The sequence below is a fragment of the Pagrus pagrus genome (genome assembly GCF_965226575.1).
Source record: "Pagrus pagrus genome assembly, chromosome: 8".
In the NCBI taxonomy this organism is placed as follows: Eukaryota; Metazoa; Chordata; class Actinopteri; order Spariformes; family Sparidae; genus Pagrus; species Pagrus pagrus.
The window spans coordinates 25380343-25404812 of record NC_140192.1 but is presented as its reverse complement, the minus strand read 5'-3'; the positions used below and the strand labels follow the sequence as shown (position 1 = coordinate 25404812).

The 24470-nt window shown below is 40.1% G+C and overlaps 2 protein-coding genes across 6 annotated transcripts; both read left to right on the top strand.

The window, feature by feature from the left end:
• Positions 1–298: 298 nt before the first annotated feature.
• dbnlb (drebrin-like b) lies at positions 299–9977 on the top strand. Of its 5 annotated transcripts, XM_084360019.1 has the most exons (15): positions 301–509; positions 2737–2792; positions 3010–3122; positions 3210–3284; positions 3561–3710; positions 4919–4996; positions 5415–5566; positions 5657–5711; positions 5970–6041; positions 6296–6419; positions 6730–6846; positions 7168–7242; positions 7450–7538; positions 7628–7721; positions 8622–9977. In XM_084360019.1, exons 1-15 carry the CDS (start codon positions 427–429, stop codon positions 8756–8758), a joined length of 1470 nt encoding a protein of 489 aa, XP_084216145.1. In that variant the 5' UTR covers positions 301–426; the 3' UTR covers positions 8759–9977. The 5 variants fall into 5 exon arrangements, with proteins under 5 accessions (XP_084216146.1, XP_084216145.1, XP_084216147.1 ...); XM_084360020.1 differs by lacking the exon at positions 5970–6041 and having other exon boundaries at positions 299–509; XM_084360021.1 differs by lacking the exon at positions 7168–7242 and having other exon boundaries at positions 302–509.
• A 5043-nt stretch (positions 9978–15020) lies between these two features.
• Positions 15021–23634, top strand: arid5a (AT-rich interactive domain 5A; the record flags this gene model as incomplete). Its single annotated transcript, XM_084359524.1, is given in 8 exon segments — positions 15021–15117; positions 15120–15140; positions 16572–16642; positions 18760–18928; positions 19021–19073; positions 21012–21109; positions 21193–21352; positions 21443–23634. Coding segments are annotated over 8 exon segments (1914 nt in total). The 3' UTR covers positions 22688–23634.
• Positions 23635–24470: the final 836 nt, after the last annotated feature.

The following is a 24470-nucleotide window of genomic DNA, read 5'->3' as shown; positions in this document are numbered from 1 at the left end:
CCTACATAACCAGAAATAATGCTCTAAATATTCAGAAAAATGTGGGAATGTTGTACCTAGGAGCGCTGAACATCAGGGGGCGTTTGAGTCGACAATATCTCATGCGAGGTTTTGCGGAGATCTTTGCACAGAGCGATCTTTATCTCGACATCGCTTTGCTAAAGTGGAAATTTGGCTCTGATTGATGATATTTAAAGCTGGGTCATCAAAAATAATAGATGAGTTTGTAAAAGCTAAAAAAGCGAACTAACTCCGCGCTTTCGGAGTGTCACGGTGAAAAATATGCAGCGCTCCATGGAGCTGAGACGTAGCCACTAGCTGAACTAGCTTCCTGTGCGGCTGAAAGTCAGCAGCATCATCGCCACTCCTCCCAGTAGGAAGGGCGCATCCCGGATAGCTAGCTGGCTAGCTGTACTCAGCACAACGATGGCAGTTAACCTCAGCAAAAATGGCCCTGCATTAACAGCTGCATTCAAAGAAGTGGTAGATGAAAAATCAAGTACCAACTGGTAAGGAGCAGCATTTAAAAACGGGTAGCCCTGTGTGGGAGGTGTTATGTTAGCTGCAGTTTTGGCTAGCACTGAGCCAGTCGTCACCCTAACGTTAACTACATAAACTTAACCTTAGACTTAATGGTACTTTGTTTACCACACCAGACATTTTAATTAGTAAATTAGCGATAACGTAAGATGAAGTCGGCTTTGTTTATATGGGAGCTTGCTCACATTTACCGAGAGTCTGACGTGTATTAACGCTTGAAGATGAGCTAACTGAACAGCTAGTAACATTGTTAATTAGCTAGATACACTCACCAACTAACCAACAGGCTAAGTTAAACACTTCACCGTTATGCTTTGCATGTGTTTTTGGCAATATTTTGACACGCTTGACTGGCAAAATTTGAATGAGCAAGTTGCTCGCTACCTCACCTACTTCCTGGTACGATATCAGAAGTTAGCTAAATATGGATAAGATGAGAAAGTCAAATCTAGGAACTTCCTCTATGCGTCGCCTAACGCCACAGTGTCTGTTGGAGTGTCTGTGATGCCTGGAGGTTAAAATGACCTGTTGATGACAGCTTCTGTGTTTAATGATGACCTGATATAATTAATCCCTGGCAGGAATTGCCCAGGGACTCCTGCTGGTCCCACACTCAGCCTGAAACAATCTCTTCCGTGAACGTTTGCCACCCTTTTCTCAGTTTGAGCTATTTAAGTCAGCCACCGCCCTGTAATATCACAACTTGCTGGTATCGTAGTTTTTCTGAAATGGTGCTGACAGCAAAAAGTAAAGATGTTTACGTAGAATAAAGAAGTGATCATTCACGGCCTAGTTTCAGTGTGAGTAAGTTCCACTTACCTGGCCCTGAGAGTATGCACTGAATACAGGGTACCGAGCAAGCAAATACAGTTAAGGCCACTGAACCTTGTTTTCCAGGCCTCATTTTATTTTTACAAACATTAAAACACACTGATCTGAAATTGTCATTCCAAGTAGAGATGTAATAGGTACTGTAATATGCAAGGTGATCATCATGTCATGGCTGCATGACAATAATATGAGCAGATCTTCTGTATTGGAGCACAGCAAGTTTTAATTGTTTTGTGTCTCAATCATTTAGCATCAATGGTTTTCTATTAAATGGGACCTAAAGGTGCAGATAATATTTGCAATCTTAATTAAATCTTCTCCATTAAATTAGGGCTCCCATTCATTGATTCATCTGCAGATTCTCTATTAATTGATGAGTTATCTTGACTGTAAAACATCTGAAAATAATTAAAAATGCCCACCACGGTTTCACAGAGCCCAAGGTGACATTTTTAAATGTCTTGTTTTATCAGTTTACTATCATATGCATCAAAGAGAAGGATTAAATCTGTTCATTTGAGAAGCGGGAACCAGCAGGTTTGAAAAACTGACTGAAATGATTAATCAAGTATTAAAAATAGGTGCAGATTAACTTTCTGGCGATAGACTAATGGTCTCGGCTCTATGTTTATTTATAGCTTTATCCCTGCCTCATCTCCTTATTCCCAGCAATGACTCCTGAGCACAGTGATATAACAATAAAGGCTACAAGATGTCCTTAAAGTATTGTTTATACTTTCCTGAACAACTAACCTAAACCCGACACAAGAAAGACACTCTCGTAAGTGTGTCAGCATAATGTTTTGATTAATATGATTATAATATCTAGTATTTACTTTATATTCAGGGTCTAAAAAAATAATCTCAACCCGATATAATACCCACTGTTAAACATAACCATACATCAAGGAGACAGACTGTATTTCAACTAAAAGAGCACAGAAGCTAAGACTTTTTCAAATTCCTTAATGCTAATGAAATGGCAGAGAAAAGGTGGTGAAATGTGCCTTTCCTGCAGGAAATAGTTGGTTATTAACGAGGGATTCAGTTTGTATAGGGCTGCAATCTTCACTTATTTTTATTGGGCATGTACTACGTAAGAAAAGTTGGTCTGCCTGTAAAAGCTCCTGACATGACTGATTTAAAATGGGATTACTCTCTACATATATCTACACTAGCCCACTTCCTCTGAGTGAAATGTACCCTGTTGGAGGGTGAAGGAGCTTAAAATGGGTTTACAAAACATCCATTGTTTTGTTTAGTGTGAAATGGTGCACATCAACTTCTGGAACAAACTCTTTTCTGTCTGTCAGTGTGATCTGTGTTGCTGGTATTTTAATATCTTTAATCTGTTGTTTTCCACAGGGCCTTGTTCACCTATGAGGGAAACAGTAATGATATCCGTCTGGCAGAAAAAGGGGGTGAGTAGATATTGCATTTTTTTATGATGGCAACACGATATTATCAAATGTGTGCAGGAATTTCATTGTCAGCAGCATACAGCTGCAGCACTGGAACATCGGCACAAAAGGATTGCGTGCCTCTGCTTTCTCACCCCATCATTTGTCGAGGGAAAAATGTCAGCCGTTACACAACCGACCACAGTAATTTGACTTTTCCACAATGTTTATGTTTCAGATGGAGGACTGGAGGAGTTGGTTGAGGAACTGAACAGTGGAAAAGTGATGTATGCTTTCTGCAGGGTCCAGGATCCCAATTCTGGTCTACCCAAATATGTCCTCATCAACTGGGTTTGTGCTTCATTTAACTATTGTGCATTGGTTTGTCCTCTTTGTAGTGGTCATCTTTGAACTGTTGAACAATCCTTTGTGTTGCAGACTGGAGAAGGAGTGAAGGACGCCAGGAAAGGAATATGTGCAAATCATGTCAGCTCCATGGCCAATTTTCTTAAGGTAACACTTTACTTGTATTTTGGTCTAGTTTAAATATGCATTTGGATTTCTACTACACACTCTGTGCTTACAGAGGAGTTTAATGTGTTTGCTATTGATGGCTTTGAGTAGCACTTACAATACTTCAAAGCATGCTGCAGGCAAAGCTTTGCCTTTTATCATACGGGAAAAAAACACGTGCGAACCAACTGCTGGGTGGTGCATGCACAAATCAAGATAAGTGCAAGTGTTGCTCTATTTGTGTGAGCATTAAAATGAACTTTCGTGCTGTTTCAGGGGGCCCACGTCACAGTAAACGCCAGAGCAGAGGAGGACGTGGAACCCGAGGCGATCATGCAAAAGGTGGCCAAAGCCTCAGGAGCGAACTACAACTTCCACAAAGAATCCTCCAGCCGCTTCCAGGACAGCGGTCCTCAGGGTCCTGTGGTATGCAGCGCATGCAGTTCCTGCTTATGCCCTCCTGTTTGTTTGTGCTTCATGCTAGAAAGATAAGCGGAGCGCAAGATCTTAAGTAGGCTTCTTAATCTCCAAATGTGGATACATTTAAAGTGTTTGTGTTTTTTCCTCTTTGTTATGGCCTTTCTTCCACACACAGACATTTCTAGCTCTGACAACAATTGTTCAAACCAACTCTCCAAAGCAGAATTGGAAAATGCCGACCTCCAAGAACAACCTTACCCCAGTGACTTTAGTTTATTTTGTTTGTCTATAATCATGCTCTCTTTTATGAGAGAAAGCAACCGTTCATTCATATCTGATAATTGGTTGATAAAAAAAAAATCAAAAGAAGACACACTGTATTAATTACACACATCATGTCTTCATACTTTAATGGAATATACAGTATATTTCATCAGTTAGAGAGAAGCTATCATTTTCACCCATTTAATGATTAATGACTGAATAGCAAGTAGTGCGAAATGGAGCTTTTCCATACACATCTGCTGGCTCAGCTTGACTCAGTTTGACTTGGCACATGATTCCAGCGCAGCAGGGATTTGCATTTCAACAACAACATGGCTACCTGTTTGACGGTGTGTCTTTAGTTGATGATGCACTTGTCTTGAGAAATGGTTGAAGGAGCGGCTCTAAATACTCTTCCTCCCTGCAGTACTTTCAAAGAATAGCTGCTAACAAAGATCCAAGAATTCAGTGATTAACATGTGTATTTCTCATAAATTTTCACAATAAAAGTCCTCCCTAATTTAGTTATTTGAGCTTTTTTATTATGAAGCAGCAAAATCAGGAAATGTTGGGTTTTCACCAGCAGTCACTTATCAGGAATCGTGAAACGTCTGAAAGCGAACATGATGAAACTGTACTTTCAGGGACGCAGGAGAGAAACTAAACTTCAAACCACAGAGATTCAGTTAGAAGCTACAAAATTACTGGGAGCTGGTCCATTGTGGGCACAGCCTGGCTCAACTCAGCACAGTTAAACTGGTAACGAGAAAGCAAATCACCATGGCACGGTTTCACTCAGTGCGGCCAAAAATTACGGTGTAAAGCCCCAAAAGGCACAAATGTATTAGGATGAGTAACAACATGCTAACAAACTGCTAACTGGTATTTGGATCCAACCATTTTTGGTCTGTTTCTGTGTATCAATAAATGGTCTTTTTTTCTTCATGTAGGGCTCAGTGTACCAGAAGACCAACGCTATGTCTGAAATCAGGAAGACCAACAAAGACAACTTCTGGGCTCAGGCAGAGGTAGGCTCCTGAACTCTTTGCTGACTTCAACTTTACCATAAGTAACTGCAAAAAAGTTTTTTTTTTATTTATTTAAGATTTCTTAAAATCACCAACCTCCCTCAGTATCGCAAGAGTTAGCACTTTTGAAACATTTGACAAATATCGCCATGTATTTGTAAATCTTGTATAAAAATCCCAGGCAGGCAGTTTTTATGCATCATGAATGTAACCGTAGTCAGCGAAAGCATTGTTGTAGCTCTGTCCTTTGTTTGCAATTTTGGCTCATCACCATACTGTCACAGATGCACCCAGAAAGTGGTGCTCATTGCTTGCACTTTTCTTAGAAAAACTATTTTGTAACCAAGCTTATTAATGACAGTAGTATTTGCAAAACAGTCAAACCAACACTGACCATGTCGGTGTGTTCGGCCTTTAGAAAGAGGAGGAGAAACGTCGCCAGGAGGAGCGACGCAAGGCCGATGAGGAGCGCCAGAAGCTGGAGAAAGATAGGAAAGACAGAGAGGCCAAGGAGGCACTGCAGAGGGACAAGAGGGACAAGGAGAGAGCCACTCAAATTGACCAACAAAAGTAGGTAGCAACTGACGGAAATTCACACGGTTGAGACCGGTTTCCAGTTGCAGCTGGTGATAGTCGTCTCAAATTTCATTTGTTTAATAGGAAGTACCAGCAGCAGGTGGAGGCTGAGAGTAAAGAGCAGGAGAAACAACGTTGGGTGAGTGTCTCGCTGTCCCATCAGCTGACTAGATTACACCTTAAGTCAATGGGTTTCAGTGTGAAGGCAAACGGATCAGATGCCGAAATCGGTATGAATGTGGATTTGTGTAAAATGTACTTTTATATCGAGTGTTACCCACTTTTCTATGATTATGTTGATAGTTAAACAAGTCTGGGTAGCACTCACCACTTGTAAACACTTAAGTCAGGGAGGTAGCTAACGTCAGCAGTACCAACATTGATATGACACCATCAGGAGGAGCAGGAGGAGACCCAGGCAGCCCAGAAGAAAGCAGTCAACAGAGGTGAATCTGTGGAAAAGGTCAACGTGAGTTCCCCTACCGAAAGTGCTCTCCTCTGGTCAAACTTCTTCTTCATGCTTCTCTCCAAACTATTGATTTTTTTCTTACCCTTTCAAGCTCAGCGTAACATCTTCCAGTCTTTACTGCATGATCTCTCCTCTCTCTATGATCATTTACAGACATCAGTTCTGTAGCTGCTCTCTCAGTCAGTCACTACATTATTAATAAGCCACGGCTGTCTTATGCTTATTGTGCGTATTATTTGTTTCCCTACATCTAGGAGGCGGCGTCTCTCATTTCTCAGCGTGCTCTAAACCCCAGAGAGATGTTCAAGCAGAGAGAGAGAGGAATAACTCCAAGTGACTCCGACGTGCCCTCTGCAGCCCCTGCTAGCCCCCAGCCAGGTATCACTGTGACCTCGCCATATACATCTGTTTGCTTTAAATGTCCCTCCTGCAATACTGCAAAGCTCTGTTAGCCTCGCTGTCAGGTAGCGGTAGGTGCAAACTGGATTTTTTTCTAGTGGAGATGGTCTCCCACTGCTGTCTTTGTTAGAGCTTTAACTTTCCATCAGACTGTCTACTGGTCTCATAGTCATAAATAACACTGTGTCTCCATTATGGTGTCTTCTCTACTTCTGCTCAACCTCTCTGCACTTCTCTCTCGTCCATTGTTTTTGGCATGTTTTGGGGGTTTCCATGTGTCTCCGCTCAGGGCGTCTGCAAAGCCCTTTTCTGTCTAAGACAGTGTATGAAAGTGAGCGACCCAGCTCACCTCAGCGCCAAGCTTCTCCTGTGCCTGCAGGCTCCGCCTCTCCTGTCCGTGCCACAGGTGTGAGCTTAAAAACACACACACACTCAAAGAATCCATACACATCTTATTGGGTTCCAGTCTCATACTCATACTGAAAGCTGCATGCTTCATTTCTCATTGTTGATTCTGTGTGTCATCATCTTCATAATCCTCAAAATCATCATGAGTCATGCTTCCATTGAGTGTATTTTCTGTTTCCTAAGAAACTCCCAGATAATTAGTTTGTTATTCCATAAGTAAAATGTGGCCCTCCTGTCTGGTGGTGTTCATCCTGTGTGGACTTGTGAACGTGTTCCTCTGTGTACATTGCATGTCTGTGCTTGTGTTTTGGGTGATAAGAGCCTGATGAGGCTGATGGGCAGTCCAGGTGTGAGTATGATGAGCAGGAGACAACACCCGAGGAGCCGCTGAAAGGTGGGGCCCATTTCACACAAGAAGTTAACCCTTTACACACCACCTTCCCAACCCTTCCATCTGCTTCTCATTAAAATGCTGTTATAATTTGTTATGAGCACTTATTAATCCCTGCTGCCAAATCGGGCTGTCAGGATCCGCTGCTGCCACCTGCTGGCAGAGAGACGGACCAGACGCAGTCACACTGATGGTAATCTGTCTTTACAGAGGAAGCACCAGCTGCCAACTCCTACGTCCAAGAGCCGGCTTATGAAGAGCCAGCTCATGAAGAGCCAGCTCATGAAGAGCCAGCTCAGGTAGTTGTTTACTTCCCTTCAGCAGGAAATGCTTTGACTATTTTTTTCCACCATGTAAAAAATTCTGAAGCAACTTAATCTTATTTCAGCCGCAGGTGGTGGAGGAGAATAACTATGAGGCGCCTGCTGAGGAGACATCAGACAAAGGCATCTGTGCCAGAGCCTTATATGACTACCAGGCTGGTGAGTTTTTTTTTTTTGTCCTACACCATAAAAGCACAATGGTCAGTCAAGTAATTGTCACAAGGATTAAAGAGGAACACAACACACCATTTAGCCTCAATGTGCCCACTTCACGAATTCAAAAGATGCATTCAGACCCACAGTCTCAAACAAGAAGTATATCTAGTGCTATGTTCCACGAAAGTCATACTCCTTTCCCACTGGACATGGACACCCACTTACCTCTGTCGTATAAATAGTTTTCTGTCCAATCAAGCAGTGCTTACACATCGATTAGCTGGTGTTTCAATCTGAAAGAGAGACTGAGGTAAAAGGTTAGCGTGTCACAATCTCCAAATCTACAATTCAATTTGACTTTCAATTTTAAGGTCATTTTTGATTCATTTTGATGTTAAATACTACCAGTAAACTAGTTGTGTCGTTTTTTTCTCTTTCGCTCTCTCTCTTAAGATGTGTGCCATATACGCACAAGAAGTTATGGGTGGAAAGAAATTTAAAGCCCATTTCAAATTATTTTCAACTTAGATCTGAATCATCCTACAAAGTATCACAGAAGTAATCAGCATAACATTGTCACTGGCTTCCACAAGTGCATTTGTGACATTGAATGTGACACAAAAACATAAAAATATGAAAAGCAAACTTACCTACTGGCAAAATGAAAGGAGTCAATCACCTAATTAGAGTAGGTTTACCCATGTTTAAAAAAAACCTGCATATACACACTAACGTTGGTGTAAAAATGATTAAATAATAGTATTGTTTGCTTGTTTGTAATGTTTGCAGAGTTGTTATTATAGTCTAATGAACTTTTTCTTAAAAGTCCAACAATGATCATAAAGTGTGCTCATCATAAAGCAACTTTGCTGACTTTCATGAGACTCTGCTCCTCTCCTTCAGCTGACGACACGGAGATCTCCTTCGATCCTGACGAGATCATCACCGGGATCGAGATGATAGACGAGGGCTGGTGGCGAGGCTACAGCCCAGGCGGCAGCTTTGGAATGTTCCCGGCCAATTACGTGGAGCTCATCTAGCCCAACGCAGCTCTCCACACCCCCACCACCCCAGATTATCGCACTGGCAGCCCTGGCAGAGGACCTCTGCAGTAAAACAACACACAGCAAAGTCAGCACCTCGCACACAAGTGAGCTGAACAGGCTGGAACGGAGCAAACCATCCTCCACATCATGGACCAATGAACGGATGGTAATCGAGGGCCAGAAGTTTTTTGAAATCTCTCCTCATTTCAAGAAAGCAATTCCATTAAATTGTTGATGTTGTGAGCAAATGATGGCATAGTTTAGGGATTTGTGAAGACCCATAGGCCGACCAAAACTCCCTCCCACTCGCCCCAATAATACATCTCTTTACCTATAAATGTGATGCAGTAAAATATCAGCCTTTGTTAAGTCTTCAATTCAATTGTGAGTATTAACAGCACTTCTTGTTAGCATTCCTTACAAAGTGACTTTGGTTCTATTTCAGGTATAATTTTGTTGTATTTGTAGCAAATGCTCCTGTACATTTCAGGATTTAAAAAAAAAAAAAATCAAAGATGGTGGTACCGGCTACAGTATAATCTTTTGCCTTTGCTTTTGCCTTTCTTTACCGGCAGACTGAATTTTCCTGTGTTTTTTTATGTGATTGAACTTACATCCTGTGTGAATTTCAAACCATGTTTTACTGATCTGACTGTGGTTGAAGTGAATATTTAAAAACGAAAAAAACAACAACAGATGTTTGCTGTGCTGTGGGTGGCTGATCTTAGTGGGGGGGAATGCATAAAACGGTTCAGTTCCCTTTAACTGTGAGTATAGAACAGTTGTTTTTCATTTCAAGTCTTTAATCATCTGAACCAGATTATTTCAACATATTTAACTTTTCAGGGACGAGCTGAAGAGAAGAAATCACATTTCTACGTTATTTTTCTTTTTTTGGATCTCGCTGGTCTGAGGTTGATTTCTCTGATAATTAATATGTGGTATTATGGTGCCATAATGAGGGGAAGTGAGTGCAGCGATTGGTGGCATTTTAATCAAACATTTGAGCAGTTTGACAGCAGAAGTTCGCGGTTTTTATCATGGAACAAAATTCTTGCTCTTTCAGGCTTTTAGGTCAGTCGACAAAAAGGAAAAATGAATCGATCGTGAATAGAAAAGGGCATCGTGTATCCAACGCATTATTCATGTTTTTGTTTTTCCAGAGTCTATTGTAATGCACAGACAGTCTTCATAATAAAATAAATAAACAAGCTGTGTCGTCATATCACTTCTTTCACAGGCTGCAGACGTTTTAGAACAGTTAGAAATAACAGAACACCATGAGGGATTTTCAGAGGTCTAACAGGAACTCAGACGTATACACAGACTCAGTATGTGCTCTACAATCGGTTTCCTGGAATGAGGCAACAGCTGGGGAATTCACCTCTAATGCATAGGTTTCATTTTCACACGAAAAATTTGATTTTACTTCTCCCACATCCTTCAGTTAAATCTTTGTTCGGCTGAATTGCAAATGATTTGCCCTGCAGAATTCAGTTAGATTTTTTAAATAAATTCAAAATATTTTCCCCTCATACATGTCATATTTTTGGTCCATATACTTGCATGTCTGACAGATCATACGTGAAGTTTGATTTCCACTGTGTGTTAAAGGTGCAATACGTAAGAATTTGCCACCTTTTGATTTCATACTCAAAACAAACAGAGTAACCGCTAACTGCAGCTGCCCTGTCAGTTAGCCGTGCAGCTAGTGATTAGGACTGGGAGCTCAGGGACTAAGGACCACCTTGCCTGAGTTTCTGACTTGGAATTCCGACAGTTTGTTTTTTGGTTTTTGGTTTTTTTTGCGTTTCAAGTGCAATGGAACGCAGCATTGATGTGCTAGTCAGCACAGAAGCTTCGGACCGTGACGGGGCTAACTGGTTAGTATGCTAATTTCAGCAGATATGCTGCAACTTAATACATAGACATAGTCCTGCTATTTATTCACATTCTTTTGATCATTTTAGTTGATTTTTGAATGTTTTCAACTAAAATTCTTACACATTGACATTTGTCACAAAACGCAAATCTTTTATTGTGCAAAATCACACTTTTCTGCTAAATATTGCTCCAGAAGAAGAAACAAACTTTAACATTTTAGGTCATATTGTTGAAAAAATGTCGCTTTAATAGTTCAATGAATAGTTCAAAATAGTTTAATGTCCCGCTCCTGTGAAATGGAACTGTACAATACTTCCCCACCTGTAAACTGTCATGGAAAATGTCTTTAAATGTATATATATATATACTAAGATTGTTCCAGGTAACCCAGTTTCATGATGAACTCCTCTCACACCTACACCATCTAGAAACTATAGATAAAAATATGAACTCCCACTTATATCTGCAAGTTATATCAGTTTACACCTCTGCCTTTAATGATTGTAGATAAACTTCTGTGAGTTTGTTTGCATCCTACAACCCGTTTATTGTGGAAAACCCTGCTCTGCACATAGTTTGTGACAGTTTCTCACCATGACTTGAATGTTACATGTTTGCATTGTGTTCCCAGGATAGTGACTCACTTCAGATAGGAAATCTTTTCTGTGTTGGATTCACAATATTTTCTCCACACCCTCTCATTTACATTGCGCTGCCCTCACCTCAACCTCGTATGTTCGTGTCAGTGAAAGTCTGAAATGAATCGCTGGGGATTTTTTTCAGTCTCACAAGCCATGTTTTTGCTCATCGCATTTGTTGTCAGCTGCAGGAGACGGAAGAGTTCTGCAAAACATATTGTCAGATTTAAATGGAATTAAAATACATTTCCTATAAAGCCTCAAGTATGACATAAACAATGAATGCATAACAGTTCAAATCTCACCACACGCCTGCTCTCTGCAGGTAATTCCTGCATCAAGAGTTTGTTTCTCACACTCTGTGTCTACATTTGAGTGGTGAATCAGACATCTAATCTAGATTAAATGCTTTATTGCTCAACTAAGTAAATACTCATTGGTAACCAGGTGTTATTTACATATCTGTTTTAATATCTTGTTTCTGTCTGAGTCAATTTCTTCATTTGAGATATGTGAATATCACATTTCTTCCATTTTTGCAGAGAGCCTTGTTGATCACAATTTCTCAAAAAGCAAAACAAAAACTTTTTTTTTTTTTCAAACCCCAGAAAAAAATCCCGCTGAGACTTGGACAGTCTGCAGATATTTGGTTATTTTGACATTTAAATGTTAATCATTTTTGAAATGTCACACTCTATCCGCACCAGATGGGGGAATAGGGCATCCCCCTTTGAAACAGATCAAAAACATGCGGAGGAAATGTGGATAGTCGAGAGCAGCTTCATCACTCAGTCAGTGCTTCTTTATCACGAGATCTGTGTGATTTGACTGAGTGTAGGACAGTCGAAGGAAAATGGAGGGGAAATACAGTAAGTTTCAAATGTGACCTCGTGAGAAAATATCAGAAAAAACTGTCTTTTTGATATATTTTTAAATCCATAAGGTCTGTTAAAAGCAACTTGATGCTTTCCAAGGTCCCTGGCATGTGGCCATGAGGAACATAAAATCTCAAGACAACTCCCTCTGACTCATTACTGGCATTAGAGAAATGGATGACCGTTTTTTGCTCATCTCTAGTGGAAAAAGCTGTTTCCGCATTGTCCTGGCATTTTATTTTTAACCAGCACCTTTAATGCAATAGGCAGTAGAAACCTGTTTTAAAGAAGTAGTGATTCTCCTCTTCCTGAAAATATGAAGTCTATAATCCCTGCAGCTACCAGCTTGTCTCAAAACGTTCTTTTAGATTACAGACATATGAGCTATTAGTGATAGCATTTGGTCCAGTTTAAAGTGCTTTTTACCCTGAACAATTTGATTTAGTTTAAACTGCACGATGCAATCAGAAACAAGGTATACACGTCACAGAACATGATGTTCTCCTCCTATAATAGTACTTACGTTTTGAACAAACCTTCCCTCTGTCGTGTTTTATTTTAACATCCTATACACTCATGTCAAATTAAGGAAGGAAGATACTCTCACAGTGCTAATTCATTGTGGTATTTTTTACGTCACGTTCTACTTCTTAGGAGATATTTTGTGACAGAGGAAATGTCTGAACCTTTTCACACACAGCCACAAGCTTATGTATAAACGCAATATTTATTACCACGCTGAAGCAGCAGCACGCATTGTAGGGACCAAGTAATGTCTCCAACACTTTCTCTATAAAATGAAAACAAAATGCGTCACTTTGTTCTGAATCACGTTATCTGATCTGCTGTGTGATTAATCATCTTCAAGATAAATTTGATGCTTTCTCGCGCACCAATGTTAACAGACAAGAAGTGGTTGATGAAATACCGTAAATTCAGTAATGTGATAGTGAAGAAGACATCTGGTTATTTATTTTTTTTCTACACTTAGTCACCTTTAAACCTTTATTTGGCCTTGAGTTAATGATTATTTTACCTTTATTTCTTCGCCATCATTAATAAATGATAACATTTATGGTCAATTAAACTTTAGTTAATAGTTATTTGACTGTTATAAAGGATAAAATAAAACAAACAATAAAATGCTTTATAAACCATTTATTATGCAGCTGTTAACTGTAAAGTTGCAACTGATGTTTAAAATATTTAATAAATAATAATGTAGTAAATACTGTGTAGGTCATCTATAAACATTATCTGGATGCTATTATTAAGTTGAAACTGATGTTTATAAACCTTGGGAATTTATTCGTAAATTGTTTATAAAGCCTTTTTATTGTTTTTTTTTAACAGTCAAATAACTATTAGGTAAAGTTTAATTAAACATAAATGTACCATTACTTAATGATGGTTATTATAAAGTGTTACCAACCAAGATTGTAATCACTACACTAAACTTAGTAACAGTGGAAACAGACAACTTCCCCTCCTTGGTGTTATTGTTGGCGCCGCTGTTGTAAAGACGACCTGATCACTTTCTATCTTCCGCGCAGTAGCGAGTAACAACAACAGAGGACAAAACATGAGTTTATTCAATCATTTAGTCCACAATGTAGATGTGGAACCAAGCAGAAATGGTGCCAGGCTGCCAGCACGGCTGCATTGCCCGGCAGCAGACAAAACAGTTTACAGAACACAAGAATCAATCTAAGCGTGGAGGGTATTGTTATTCTATAGCCATTACACTGTGCATTCAACACTTACTACGTAATCATAAGTTCAAGCAAAAAAGTTGCGTAGTGCCTGTTTAAGTTTATGTTTTCGCATGAGTCCGTTTGTTGGTCGGTTGGTTTGTGAGCAGGATTACACAAAAACTACTGAACGGCTTTTCACGAAACTTGGATGGAGGATGGGTCTTGGCCCAGAATAGACCCCACTGACTTTTGGTGCAGATGCAGGAATTGTTTCTCACCTCATTTAACATTTTCACATTTTTGTTAATCTCTCAGGGAATAAAACACGGATCTTGATTTTTTTTTTAAATCAGGCATATTTAAGGGGCTGGTATCTATGAGGGAGTACAATTTGAAGTGGATGCTAATAAAAATCCAGATACCACCGATGTAAAGCTGAGATCATTGGGATTCAGAAATGTACAAACGGTTTTTAATGTATCTGTTATAGTTTTAGTAGTATAGTTAGTTTTAAGTATATCCAAAGGGATATGATGCATTGTGTTGCAGATTCAGATCTGTGGGAAGCGTAAACTACACTCAGCAGCTTAACATTTAGACGTTTAAATCTTATACCCAGTGGGATCTGCTTTAATTATCATGGTTATTATCAGTTATGGGTGGTTTAAAATGTTGTCGTGATACAGGGCTATCAAGTTTGATTGTGAATCAGGCTTGACTGAATTAAAGGAACTGTTGTCTATTCTATTTCACTAAAAACATACCATTTATTAATGATGGTTATTATAAAGACGACCAGGTTTGAATCATTGCATCACCATACTGACAAACTTAGTTAAGTTATTATAACATAGCAAACTTATATTTTTCCTCGCACAACAATTTGTGGTGCCACATACAAAAGCAGCAGTGACATTACAGTTCATCCGTTGCCAACAACACCATAAACAAAAGACACCAACTTAATTTTCACGTTTATTTACCTGTAAATAAATAATAAACTACTGATTGAATGACCGTTATAAGTGCAGCTGCTGTCTTCTTCTGCCTAAACCTCAATAGATGAAACAGAGAACAGACATTGTGAGACTCGAGTGACCAGAAAAACAGAAGAAAAAAAACTCTGTTTCCCAGACTTGAGTGCTGATGAGCGATGATTCGACCAATGAAACTGTTCTGTGGAGACGCCTTCCTGTTTCGTGGTGTGAAGTCGAGGAGAGCGCCTCATGAATTACTGTCACAAAACACAGTCAAGCCAGAGACTGAAGACAACGTCTGGAAATGGGTGAGTGTCGCTTTCATCTTTATTGAGGGCAGATACTCTTCATTTTTACTGTTTCATGTGTTTACTGTAACATGTTTAGTGCTGTATAGTTTAGTTATAAGTATAGTTTGTGGACTTGACAGATACAAGACTTTATATGACATGAAAAAAGTCTGCTTTTACAAAAGTCAGTAAATGTACATTACATATGTGAAAGAAATTCACTGTTTTGAGGAGAAAAAACATAATTTCTCAGTAATTTATTATCATTTTCGATATAAGGCAAGTGCTAAAATTAACCTATCATAATATTTTGCCTTAGATCAATATCAAGAAAAGATAATGTTAATGCATTTAATACGAAAACAAACCCAGAAAATGTTCGGTGCATGTTTGAAAGCGCACGAAAATTAACGCAGTATATGAAAAATATGTCTTCAGCGCCTGAAATGGAGAAGTTAGAGGCTACTGAAAGCAGAATTAAAGGTTCAAGCCACAGCACAGGAAACAAGTGATCTCAAAAGAGAAGCATATTGGTTTTGCATACAAATGATATCACCGTGGGTGGAGGGCTACGAGGTTTGTGAGGAACAACGTTTCATTCTCAGAATCTGGCTGTATTTCATCCCCAGAGCTTTTTGTTTTTAATATCCGTGTTTTATTTTGTTCACAAACGAACGAGAAATGCAAAAGTACTCCCCATAAAAGCCGTAAGAATGAAATGTTAAGTATTTCTTAATATCTCATATTGCACTGGTTTTTAATCAGCCTTCCTCGCAGGCTGTTATGCTTTACACGAGGTACATTGCAATTTATTGCTTGAGATTATCTCACTATTGCCAAATACTGTAGTTTACGTGTTACAATATCATACAGTGAACTATACAAGCGGTTTTGTTCATGAGCAGGAAGTGGTTTTGCAACCTGTGGTTTTATATCACACTCAGTTGACAATATGTTCGACAGATTTCTATTTTTTGTGCTGGTCGATCTTACGACCGTTACACAAATGACCAGAACTGCTACATTTCCAGCAGTGTTGACAATGAGTTTGGACATTCTTTAATGAATGATAGATTCGTGCTCGACTTTTTGAAATCAGGAGTGAAATCAGGAGTAAGATGGTTAAAGGTGCACCGTGTAGTTTTGAGGAAGAATTTTTAATCAGAAGAGAAAGACTGATGTTTTATGCCTAAACAAACTAAACAAACAAACTCTCTTTGTTTACATGATTAAATAAACTGAATAAACAAACCGACCTTAAAGGACAACATTCATACTGTTTATAGGGACCTTATTTTCCTTGCTTATTCACATATGGAATAAAATAAATATCTCTGACTTTGTATAATCACCTCATTAATATTTTAAATATTAAAATTCTGAGTTTGAATTTCTTTTTCCAAAACCGCATAGTGCCCCTTTAATTTCTGTGTGTCTCAATGTTTGTAGCTCAAGAGGACCAGAGCGAGACGTCACAACAAACGTCGGCCAGTGATGACGAGAAGGGGCCGGAGAGTCAGGTAACTGTGCTAACCTCAGGCTCCTATAAATGTCAGTTGGCCTTCTGGCAACAGTTTGGGCAATTTCCATCAGTTACTGTTAATTGGTGACTTCACGTACGATTACTCAGAGTGAAATATACGTTGTGTTTCATTTCCCCTTTTTTTAGTGAATTTGAGATAGTGGCAATTTTTTGAAGTACTGATCTTGTGTGTACAGTTGTTTCATCTTGGTGGCAGATTGTGAAATGACTAACAAGGAATTAGTGATTCTGTATTCTGAGAGGGCCGAGTAGGATCACACGCACATCTCACGCTATAAGACGCAACACAATATTTCATTTGCACATACAGAAACTGCAGGAGGTCCTCAAAGTCACTATTCTGGTAACTGAAATGAGAGGTACAATATGAGAAACACAAATTAGCTCACCGAATTTCCAAAAGATGATGCTAGTTGAAAGCCGGTGGTTTCTGTGGTGACTTTTGGCCTGCCGATTGCATCAATCCAGCCCGCCACTGACAATCATTGCGAGAATCACATATCAACACATTGACATCAACACCTACCCACACGGTTTTCCAAAAAATTTCATCTAGTGGAAATCAACTTTCACAATGATATTCGCTCTCTGGTGTCGAGTGAGATCTGCTGCAAAGGGGCTACAGTGTGTGGCTTCGAGTGCAGACGTTTCCTGTAGGCAACCATTGATGCATGAACCTGAAAGTTTTGTGAATCACATCTGAAAACAATAACTGAAAGTTGAAAGGCCTTTACTGAATACCGGTGATTTTTTCTGCAAGATTCCAAGCAAAATTTGTCAAACTTCTCATCATTTAAGATGCAGGGTTTCCGGCCAGACACAGTGCTGAGAAGGTGTTTGTGAAATGTGATTTTTTTTTTAGACATGTAGAGATTATAACACAATCAAAACATCAGGAGTAGGAAACGCAGGTGATACAGAAAAACAGTGGAAAGTCAGAGCTGTTGGCTGGGAACGGCAGCATAGAGCCACTGAGCTGTGACTCAGTCGGGGCTATCTTGGTTAGAGGCCTGCACCTTCACTATTACTCACTATGTAGGCCTGCTTCTCGGAACCAGGAACCACATAGAGGAACTTGATTCAATATGAAACCACCTCGAGCCATTTTGTTGTACAATGACTGCCTTAGAAATATAGCAGTGTCTACGTGCGGTGATTCAAAATAAAATATTGCCATTGTCCATTGTGGTCTCTTTTGACATTCAATCTATCGAAATTGATCGACACAGCCGTGATGTGAGATTTCACATCGAAATATGTGGCGTGAAATACCGTAATCTATGATTTCACAGCAATAACAGACGTCAGTTTGTCGGCATTCGTACTTTTTGAGCCGGTTTTCACACATAATGCCAGAGAAGCGTAAGCAGTTTCTCTAGTTACGTGTTCAATGTTTAATACTTCTCTTGCTGAAGTCGCTCTAACTGATGATTTTATTTCTGCAAGCCTTCACTGTTTCATTTCTCCTTTCTTACAAACCACAAATAGTGACATTGCCAATTTCTTGTACTGGAAATCTGGGTAGTGTCACTCTTGTTACAACTAATTTCTTGGTATCTTAAAATCCTCCTCCAGAGTTACTGTAACTGGTATTGCATAAAAAATACAGCGAATGCGCAACCGCTTAGATTTCAGAAGAAAAATTACGAAGCATTACCTTTATTCACAGTCTGGGTTTCTCGTCAGTCATCAGCGATACGTACAGTGTTGTTTGCTACACTTTATGTATTTATTTGTCTTATGATTGTTTTTTAAAAGTGACATTTTGTGATACCAGTGACAGACAACTCTAGACCAAAAACCCCACAAGTCTGCTGCTTTCTCTCCAGACAGGATGTGTAGCGGTTATCTATTGAAAGTAGCGGTAAAACCCTACCCTCTGATTTTGATGTTTCATTTCAGCATTTGCATCCCATGAGATGACTTTGTGTGTCATTTCCCCCCCCATCTGTGATAATACCGTCAACTGTAAAACAGGTTTCTATGGCGGTGCAGTGGACCATGTTGCATTTACAGGAGCTACTTGGTTTTGATGCAAAACACTCTTCTTCTTTTCTTTTTTCGTCTCTAACACATCCGTTTTCTCTACTTTAGGCTTCTCCCTCCGTCATTGAGATTCATGACTCTATGACTGAGTGTGAGGATGAAGCGAGGCCCAGTCTAGTGCAGATGGAGGAGAAGGCGTTTATATCAAGTCTGCACTCTTTTATGAAGGACAGAGCTACACCCATAGAAAGGATCCCACATCTGGGCTTCAAGCAGAGTGAGTTCATTAACATTGCTGTTGCATGAACACCACATTCACAAGGAATTTGAGTGAAAATAATTAGTTTCTTGTGTCTTTTTCACTCCCAGTTAATCTTTGGAGGATCTACAAAGCAGTAGAGAAACTTGGGGGCTATGATTCAGTAAGTACAAGTTCTCTCATCGACTACACAGATGCGTAAAGCTTCAGTGTTACAGGTTTCTAAGTGGAAAATGAGCTATAGGTCAACGTGCTGCGACATGGTGGTTTCTACCACAACGGAGGACATTTAGGCTGCAGAGCTCTCGGCGTCAGCGCCCATGTCACTCTGTTGTGTTTGATGTTGATGCTCAGAGAGTGCAACTCATATGAAAATGGCACCTGAGACGGGCTGGGGCTTGAAACAGAGTTGACCCCGGTCACCACCATCACCTCTGCCACTGCGCCCCAAGGTGTAAACACAACACATAAGCCACCCACGTATGAGTAGAGCTAAAACAAACAAAAAAAGACAGTGCTCTTTCAGTACTGAAAACCAGCAGACATGGCATTTAAAGGGTAACCAGCTGCCACGATTCACCAAAAACAGTTTTAAAACTAGACTAAAAGTGCGTTTTATACTGTATATAGTACCCATTCTCCTAGTGTTGTATCCGAAAGTCATATTTGCGTGAAAGTAAAGATATTGTGTTTAAGCATTACTTCGGTAAGTGAAAGTCACCCATATGAAAAGTAGGCTACTTGAGTAAAAAAGTCTTGAAGTATTGACAATAAACTTACTAATGTATCAGAAGCAATTTTCTGGCAATAAATTCATATGAAAAATTAAATTATATATATTTACATATATACACTTGATACATCATGCATACATCAGCCTGGCATTTTTCTGATTATGAGTTTTTTTTTTTCATGCAATTGCAGATAAAATAAATTAATTTTAAAAAGCATTCATTTGGTGCTGATGCAGCATACAATCTGCAACATAACTAGTAAATAAAGTTATCAAATACATGTGGTGGTACAAAGTAGCAAAAAATGGAAATACTCAAGTATAAGTATCTCAAAACTACACTTAAGTACAGTACTTGGTAGCAAGGTACCATTCAAGGTGTTAGTCTGACTACCTGGAGAAATTTTAACTACGGTCTCCTCTATATGGAAAGTACAAATAGGCCTATATAAAGAAAGATATATAAACATTTGCTAGCTAAAAGTCCAGTTAGCATCACGAGACTGACCATTGGGATGAATACAAACAAATAACGTTAGCTTCAGAGAAGGTAATAAGGTTTGTTAGCTTAAATTAAATTCTACTCATGAAGCTAGCTTTACATAACAAGACGGCACTTACTCAAGTTTCAGTGTTACCTCGTTAGCATTAGGTTAAAAAAGGGATCAGGTAGGCTAGCTCACATGATTATGGGCGATATTTCCGGTCCTCTTCTGGAACTTGTGTTAGTAAATAGTATCATAATAACTGACGCAATTTCAAGGCGAAGCAATAATAATAGTGTAAGTAGTAAGTAGTCAATAAAGTAGCTCACCTAGATTTTCATGAATTGTCCCGTGTCCGTTTGTTGGTTGGTTTGTCGACAGGATTACACAAAAACTATTGAACAGATCACCACAAAACTTGGATGGAGGATGGGTCCAGAATAGACCCACAATTGCTCTAAGTACATGGTTTAGCCTCCTATTACCATGGAAAACCCCTGTTCCAGTTAAGTGACAGGATGTGCCAGAAGTCGCGCCCTTAATTTGCACATGTTTCACGGGGACTAGGAATAAGGTGGATAGTCAAACTAATTTTCTAGAGCAACTGGTCCATCCATACTGATGTAATATTCTGGTCTAATACTCACCACGCGCTCATTTTTTGGCCCCCTGGTGGCCTTCACAAACTAAGCAGCCCTTCAGATTGTGATTCTCAAAGAGGAACATGAGCGTTTTTGTTATATGTCTCACTAGGTACTTGGCAGGATGAGCCATCGATTCTGCCCCAATCTATCTGTGACATTTCTTTGACATTTCAGTGATATATGATCATTACCGTAATTAGTTGTTACATGCTCATTTTCTCCATTGCTGTATCCAACAGGTGACGGCTCGACGTCTTTGGAAGAAAGTGTATGATGAGCTGGGAGGAAGTCCAGGTAGCACCAGCGCCGCTACTTGCACCCGCAGACACTATGAGAAGTGAGGATGATTCAGTTTCTGACTAACATGTCGATTCAATCGCTTTATCAACAGATGTTTAATCATAACTGTATTTTGTTTAGGCTGGTGCTGCCCTTTGAAAGACACATAAAAGGAGAGGAAGACAAACCGCTGCCTCCAAGCAAACCAAGGAAGCCTTACAAGAGAAATTTGGATGGCAAAGTCCATAAAGTTGAGAGGAAGAGGAAAAGGACTCAGTCAGATAGAGACATGGATTCTGAGGTAACATCTGTTAAAAAGTCTATAAAAAAGAGAGAGAAATCTGTTTTATTGCACAATGTGTCTGAAAATATGCCCTGTATTATATTATAGATACTCACCCAGAGAAGTCCAGAGGCTGCCTGCCAAAGTGAAGCAGTGATCCATTCTCACCACGCTCTCTGGTCTGCCAACTCTGACAGATGCCATCCAGACTGCTCTCAGCCAAAAAGAGCCACCAATCTTTGCACTTCGGTCTACGCCCGCCTTGTCCAGGTCCCCACATCCAGCCCCTGGACTGCTCACATCCCATCTGCTGCTGGTGAGGTCATCTCACCTCTGGAGAAGAAAAAGCGAATGGCTCAGGCTAGCCTTAAACTGCCCCTGAGCCCGCAGAGCGAGGATAAAGAGAGGCCCTCCGTCATTCAGTGCTCCCAGTCTCCAGCCCGGGCTTCTTCCAGCCAGAACTGCAACTCGTCTGATGGCTCCCCAGTCCCTTTATCCTCCTCGTCATCCCGCAGCCCTTCACCTCTGTCTGTTTCATCAGAGGACGATGCAACAGGGAATGAAGATAAACCTGCATCAGGCTCTGAGCTACCCCATAACTGTTCCACCTCTGAGAAAAATACATCCAGCAGTAGTGAGGACAGCAAGTCTGTGAGCTGTAGTCAGACATCCAAAGACCCTGCAGGACGGAATAAAGACGTTTCTCACATCAACTCCCACTCTGCAGACCCCATCAGAGTCCAGATTCAAGACTCTTCTGGGAAGCCAATCCACAAAATGAGTAGCAGATATTTCCCCTATCACATCCCCTCACCCTCTGCTTTCAATGTGAAATCCAACTGGGCTCCGACATCTACCTCTAGTTTCACCAAAGTTATTCCAAAATCTGTTCAGCTTCCGCGGCCCGCTCCCATTCGGCCGGGTTATAAAACCCTCCAGGGCAGGTTGATGCAGCAGCAGGACGATTCTCTGACTTGTCCAAAGAAGCTGAACAACATAGATCCGTGGCTCTATCCGACAGAGAAGAGGGAGAAATCCAGGACAATGCTTCAAAAAGTTCCTCCCGCTCAGCAGAGCCTATCCCATTCCACCGCCAGCCTGCCGGCGTCGTGCGTCCTGTCAAGTTACGACAAATCAGGGAGAGACTCTCGGCACCAACCTCTATTACACCCTGCGTATCTCCCCAGCAGAATGAGACTACCTCATTCTCAGCTGATGTACCATCATGTCCCAGTGAGCCCAGCTCTCATTGGGTCAGCTGTTTACCCGTATCCCTACACCTTTCCTCTGTTAAATCCCCAAACTGGATATACCCTACCTGCCATGAGCCCCATCTATCCTCACAAGCTGTGAGTCTTTGTTTTTCAACTTCAGACTTAAATAATTGTTACTTGACAAAGAATGTAGGCAGCCACAGACCATTTTCACACGGCAGCCATTTTCAGTCTCAGTTACTCAGTAATGTTAGCTAGAAAGTGGTTGAATGCTAACGTTAGCTGTTGTCGTCTAATGGAAGCTAATGGGTCATCAAATGTGTTGTTTTACCTTGAAATATGGCCCGATGTCCCTCCAGATTTTCATCTTTTGGTTGCTGATGAACTGGGAGGGGTGAAAAGATAACAATTTATAAGATTCCCCACGTTTATACGACCTGCAACCCAGAACCAGCAACCGGCAGTGTAACACTGGCCACCCTGACCGAGACGTCAGAGGAAAATGGCTGCCATGCAAATATTATTGGCCGACTTTTCCATTGCTCGGTGTAAGTTTGATGAAGCCTTACTTGTGTTTGTGTAAACAGTAGCATTAGTATGCAGCACACAAATGTTTAGGTTCTGTGGCTTCACTCAAATTACACTGAAGGGAAATGAAGTCACAGCGGTGGTGCTGAAGACACTGATAAGATCACAGGGAAACAGGTTGAATCTAAATGCAACAAACATGTGCATTATTAAAGCCATAGTACTACTCCAGTGCCTACTAATAACCTGTAACATGTCCAAGTGATGCAATTAAAATGTTGTGTATTACCAAAGATAATAGAGTAATTATTGTAAATTCACTCGAATCAATTGCATGTACAGGAAAAAAATACAAATTTAACGACAGATCTTTATGATTGTGACAGATTCACATAGATTGATTAAACAGACCCCGTTATCTTGAATTCAAAACTACAGTTCTTGCACATTTGTACGCACAATTTGTAATACTTTGTGTTGAAAGCAAAGAACCTCCTACTGTAATGTTCTGTATGAATATTGTATGTTCCATGGATAAGTGTTATAATATTTTAGATTTCATATGCAGATCTCATTGTCATTCAAATGTATTTAAACATAAAGTAAGTAAATGATCATAAATAAACATAAAACATAATTAAACCTTTGGTCCATTGTTTTCAATCACCTTCCGCCAAGGAGGCTGTTTTCACCCGTGTCTGTTTGTTGGTCAGTTTGTCAGCAGGATTACACAAAAACTACTGAACAGATTACCACAGACCTTGGATGGGGGACGGGTTTCGGCCCAGAATAGACCCCATTAACTTTTGGTGCGGGTCCAGATAGGATAGAAAATTTCTCAGGGAGTATTGCATGGATCTTGATCGAAAGAAAGGGGACTGTTGGGCCTTAGCAGAGGTATGCGCTCTACTACAACTAAAAAGTGCCATTTTAGTTACAAAAATGTTGAAATGTGAAAACTATCATGATATATTTCAAGATAACATTACATTTGGATAATAACTGTTGTCTTTCAATTGTTTTTTTTCAGTTTTTAATGAATTGGTCACCTGATGTATAAGTGACTGACTGAATAAGGCAATAAACAACATTTATGAGTTGCAATAAGAAGACAAAATGGGCAGGTCTTTCCTGTGTTCTCATGACACTATGCACAGCTGTTCAAGAACAAACTATTTCTGAACTCAGTGATTAATCACACCAAAAGTCTGAGCTGTCCCAAAACCGTTGTGACCTCTTCCTAGAACTCACTCTGACCTCATTATACTTCATGTTGTTTTCGAGCATAAACTTTTCTTCTGGGCATGAACGCCAGCTGTGTTATAAGTGTCTGTTGATCTGCCTTACAAAGTGACTGCAGCTCCCACCAGGTTGTGGTGACACCTTGCTACAAC